We start from the raw sequence: 5885 nt of genomic DNA on the forward strand, positions 1-5885 counted from the left end.
AACTAATCATATTTTTTAACTATACATATACTAATTAAAAAGAAATCAAACTAATAGAATGAAGACATTCATAAAAATGGAAATATGAATTGAAGGCACTTACGTCTCATCTCGAAAAATAACATTTAGTTTGTTAGTTTGTTTCCTTTAGCATAAATTTCAGTGAGAGTACCAACATGAACGATCTGACCAACAACATCTTAACCAGAAAAGATGTGTAAATTTTTTTAAAAAATTAAGAAATTAGTTCTGCCAAAGAAATTTAACTAATCAAAGAAATTTAACTAATCATATTTGTTAACTATACATATACTAATTAAAAAGAAATCAAACTAATAGAATGAAGACATTCATAAAAATGGAAATATGAATTGAAGGCACTTACGTCTATCCCGAAAAATAACATTTAGGGTATGAATGGTGACCGGGGAATGATGGGGAATAATGCATTCCCTAACGTTCCTATAAAAAATCACCATTCGCAAGGAATAATAATTCCTTGTCATTCTCTCTCATTCCTGTTTTTGTAGAGAATTAAAGGATAAAATTATTCCTTGTTAAATTTGAGAAGGAACAACCGTTCTTTTTCATTCATGCTATTTTTTTCTCATATATTCCTTTTCTGTTTGTTTCTCTTGTTTCCCGAATGGTCACCAGTCAGACCCTTAGTTTGTTAGTTTGTTTCCTTTAGCATAAATTTCAGTGAGAGTACCAACATGAACGATCTGACCAACAACATCTTAACCAGAAAAGATGTGTAAATTTTTTAAAAAATTAAGAAATTAGTTCTGCTCAAGAAATTTAACTAATCAAAGAAATTTAACTAATCATATTTGTTAACTATACATATACTAAATAATAAGGATAATAATAAAGAATAAAGATAGAAACAAAAAGTACGTCGAAATCAACCAAATCATATAATCAAAAGGAGATATACCTCATTCTTGTAATCTTCGTATACGAACTATTTTAAATATATAGACAATTTTGTCTAAATAAATTAATTATATAACAAATACTATATATAAAAATTATTCATTAAGGGTAATATAGATATTAACCGCTCTAACTTTCAACGCAAGAGCTCCGTTGTGAAAATTTACTTCGCAAATAATAGTATAGATGTATAGATAATTTTGTCTAAATAAATTAATTATATAACAAATACTATATAAAAAAATTATTCATTAAAGGTAATATAGATATTAACCGATCTAACTTTCAATGTGAGAGCTTCTTTGTGAAAATTTACTTCGCAAATAATATATACATACACAGCCTTGGTCAAATAGTTTGTTTTATTTAGAAAGATAAGTCCAATAATAAGGATAATAATAAAGAATAAAGATAGAAACAAAAAGTATGTTGAAATCAACCAAATCATATAATTAAAAGGAGATATACCTCATTCTTGAAATCTTCATATACAAACTATTTTAAATATATAGATAATTTTTTTTAAATAAATTAATTATATAACAAATACTATATATAAAAATTATTCATTAAAGGTAATATTATAGATATTAACCGCTCTAACTTTCAACGTGAGAGCTCCGTTGTAAAAATTTACTTCGCAGATAAGATAATAGTATATATTAAAGTAAAACAATGAAATGCCAGGTTCTAGAAATTCTCGTTATTTATTTGTTTTTATCCTTTTGAACTAGATATTAAAGTAAAACAATGAAATGTTAGTCGTCACGAGGCTAAAAAAAATATTTACGGGAAAACAAAAAAAAAAAGAATCCTGGCAACTGAGCTTTTTCTGTTTGTGTAAGCTTTCTCCTCTATTGTTTTCTTACATGACATTATTCTTATTATGATCATATGAAACCAGGCCCGGTCATGTGGTAAAGCTGGTAAAGCAATAGTTTTAGGCGCCACAGTGGACACATATTTTAGAGGGCACCAAATGTTAGTAGATTCACTTTGTCTTAGTGGTTTTGGGTGCTGTTTTTTCCGTACTATGGTCACGAGTTCGACCTCCATCCCTTTATTATTTTTTATTTTTCTTTTGGAAAGTAGTAATAAAGATTTGACCTCGGTTTGGTTTTCTTTTCTAACAAACTTAATTCCTTTTATTACAAAACTATATTAGATTATTAGATGATATATTATTAATAAATTATATAACTAGTTAAAATCCTAATTATTTTCAAAGGAGATATTCTCTCTTGGTTCTCCCAATCTCCAATGTATCACATTTTCTCTGTTCCTTTGTTTTTCTGTAGATTTTTATAATTATTTAGAAAAAAATTAAAATCTAAAAGCAAAATATCGTAAACTATGCTTTGATATTCTGTGAGACATTTCTCAAATGAAATTGGTGTTAATATATATATTTTTTTAAACTAATTGGTGTTAATATTAAGGTGATTTTGATCATATGTATTGCTATAATATACAATTTTTGTTATAAAAATGGTAAAATAAAACTAAGAATCCAATGGATTGTCAATGGAATAATAATTCAAGTTGACAGCAACATGGTTATTCAAAACTGATCAAATAATTTTGCAAGAATTGTTTGTGTGTTTATATTTACTTTTGTATACTAATTAAGTTTTAATAATATGTACGTTGACTATATATTAAAAATACAGTAAATTAGTTATATTTATGGGGTATAATTTTATGGGTGCGCTTTAGGCGTCAAATTAATCCGGACCGGCACTGTATGAAACCAGAGCTTTTCAATGTCTCTCACACCACGCACATGAATTTTGGGCACTTACTATTTTGATTCAGGCCCACATTTTACTAAATCTCTTCGAGAATGTAAAAATTAAAGTTGTAGCTTTCGCTATAATTTGATTTTCACTATTTCTTTTTTTTTAAGAAAATTAGGGCTTATCCTTTTACCTTGTTTTTTTTGGAATACTTTGCCTTGTTTATATAATGACCTTCATTCCTTAAAAAAGCTTGCTCCTTTAGCGATGTTGCCCATGTCGTATTAATGTCTGCATTTGTGGAAAATCATGAACATGTTTTATTTTTGTTATTCAACTAAAAATCCTTGTCTTTTATTTTATTTTTTATTTTTCTAGATTCATGGAGACAAGAAAGATTGCAGTGTTATGTTATTGGAATGGTTGTATAAAAGATGGTCCTGATGGTCCCTTCTATGAAGGATGAACTCCAAGAGTGGTCAGAGTTGAGAGTAAAATTGAATTACCCAAGTTGTGGGACGATCTGCATCGAGTCACTGGATTTGAAAAGGGAAAGTTTCATATTGATTTCATTGGTAGGTACCCTTCCATTGTTCAACAATCTCTTGTGAAGTATATGTTTTTGCCCATTGTGGATGAATCAAGTCTTGAGACCATGCTTGAGGTTCTAAGCTATCATTCTTCTATCAACAGTGTGGAGTTGTATTTAGAGGTCAAACCGGTCTCTCATCGTTCGACATCATTAGCAAATCACGAGACCCGTAAGCGTTCTCGGCAAAATGATGCTAATATTGATGCGAACCCTCGTGAGAGTAACAATAATGGGTGGCTTGAAGAGGAGGATAGTACGGATGATAAAAATGAGGCTGCACAGAGAGGTTCAAAGATGAAAAATCCAGATCCATCGAAAGGCCTCAGCAATAGTGTCTCAAAGCAGTTGTTTTTCTCTAGTTCATGGCTTAGTGAAGGTGAGTTGTATGTTGGGATGCTTTTTAGAGATCAAGAGGAGCTAGAGAAAGCAGTAAAGCTCTACTCTGGCAGAAGGCAGCGAAACTACGATGTTGACGATTATCTCACTCTTGGAGGTAACATTGAGTTCAGGTGCAAATACGTATGCGGATGGGTTCTCAAGGCAGCTGAAATGAAAGGAACTGGCTTCAAGATAACTAAATACAGAGGTCTGCATACTTGTAAGCCAGTAGAGGTGCGCTCAGATTTTCTGGCAGGGGAGCTCCCAAGCTCTAATAAAGTCTCAGCCTTCACTCTCACTCTCGGAGTTGATCAAGTGGGTGAAAAAAGAGTTTGGCTACACAGTCTCTGGTGATAATATGTGGGACGCTAAAACGAAAGCCATCACTGCAATCTTGGGAGATTTGGACAAGAGTTTTAGTGTACTGCCCAAGTTCATGGCTGTCCTTTCCTCATCTAATAAGATGGTAATGGATTGGCAGTATGATCCTTTTCCCGATCCTAAAGAAGCATCTTTTCGTTCTGTGTTTTGGGCGTTCCAGCAGTCAATCAAAGGGTTTCTTCACTGTGCGCCGGTGATCATGGTGGATACAGTAGACTTGAGCAGTAAGTATGGTGGGAAACTGTTGATTGCCGCATGTGTTGATGCTGAATTTCAGATCTTTCCACTTGCGTTTGCCATTATTACCAACAAGAGTTTTCCTGCTGATTCTTGGTGATGGTTCTTTGCTTGCAGCAGAGAAAAAGTAACACGAAGAGAAGGCTTTTGACTAATAACAAGTCTGGATCCTGACATAGTTGCTGTTGTCGAGGAACCTGAGTGTCAGTGGGCGCAACACAGGTTCTGTCTTAGGTATCTATGCCTCAAATTTTATGATGTTTTCCGTAACAATCTGATGACGGAGTTTGTTCACAAGGCTGCAGCAATGAGGAACATATCAAATTTTAGTAACTACTTGAAGAAAATTGAAAAGATGAATCCAAAAGCTCGGAAATGGTTTAGACAAAATACATCCGCATAAATGGTATATGGCTCATGATGACGCTGGGATAAGATTTGGTACCATGAATGCAAACACGATCTCTGCAACTTACGGCTTCGTAAACAAAATGTATGATCTTCCAATCACAACCTGTATCTTGCTGATCTTTGATCATGTGGCAGAGCGTTTCAAATCTGGACGTGGAGACCAAGACAAGTCACTGAACAGAGGGGATAAGTATGCTAAACATGTCATGAAACAGCTTGAAGAGTTCAAGGTAGAACCAGCCGGAGTGAGGTTTCAGGTTACAGTTGTTAAGCAAGATGGGAACATTAGAGATGTTGTTCATCTGAAGGACATGGTTTGCACGTGTGGGATATTGCAACTTCTTAAGTATCTGTGTTCGCACGTGTTGGCGTTTTGCAGGAGGACTAATAGTGACCATTTGCTGTATGTAAACGACTATTACAGCACAGAGAATTATCTTGGAACTTACGCAGCTGATTTTAATCCACTTCCGGGAGTCTCTGATTGGCCGGAAGCTTCTGAACTTCCACCACTGTTTCCTCCTGGAAGTTGTCTGCCATCAGTTGTACGGCCAGCGCCACCATGCAACAAATTAGCTCAGGCAAGTAAGTTGGTAACAAGCAGAAAATGTTCCACCGGTAAGAAAAAAAGGCCTAGAAGATCAGTCTAACGTTGGACCACTCGAAGTTTGGTTTTGAATTTAGGGGTGATTACCTATGTATGAGAATCAGCTAAAGAAGTTGGTGGATTTTGTTTGTGAAATAAACCAACCGGTTTAGTGTAGGTTTTTGGGAAGGTGTATGTAGAAAACATGTTTGGTTTATGTGGGTCATGTTAATGTATGGGCAGGGTAGGTTTTTGCACAAGGAAATGTCATTATGTATTTGACAAATACTATATTTGTGAAGTGTTCTGTGTATGTATCGCTTATATATTAATGGAGAAGCATTGTAATAAATGCGTTCACACTAAACTGGACACATGTCACGTGTAGAAGCATTGTAATAAATGCGTTCACACTAAAATGGACACATATCACATGTAGATATTGCATTTTAGTATCTGATTCTACATAATATAAAACTCAGCCAAACTCTACATATATTAATGGAGAAGCATTTTAGAGCTTCTCAGCCAAACTCTACATAAATATGTTCACACAATGTATTTCATGTTTTTTAATGTAAAACTCACATGCATGATTTTTCTTTACGTTATTTTTACTGTTTAC

At 33.5% G+C, this 5885-nt stretch overlaps 1 protein-coding gene across 1 annotated transcript; it reads left to right on the forward strand.

The window, feature by feature from the left end:
• The first annotated feature begins 3109 nt into the window (after nt 1–3109).
• LOC106308450 lies at nt 3110–4363 on the forward strand. The gene is made up of 3 exons (XM_013745615.1): nt 3110–3153; nt 3255–3786; nt 3902–4363. Exons 1-3 carry the CDS (start codon nt 3110–3112, stop codon nt 4361–4363), a joined length of 1038 nt encoding a protein of 345 aa, XP_013601069.1.
• Nucleotides 4364–5885: the final 1522 nt, after the last annotated feature.

Source organism: Brassica oleracea, chromosome C8 (assembly GCF_000695525.1).
Source record: "Brassica oleracea var. oleracea cultivar TO1000 chromosome C8, BOL, whole genome shotgun sequence".
Taxonomy (NCBI): Eukaryota; Viridiplantae; Streptophyta; class Magnoliopsida; order Brassicales; family Brassicaceae; genus Brassica; species Brassica oleracea.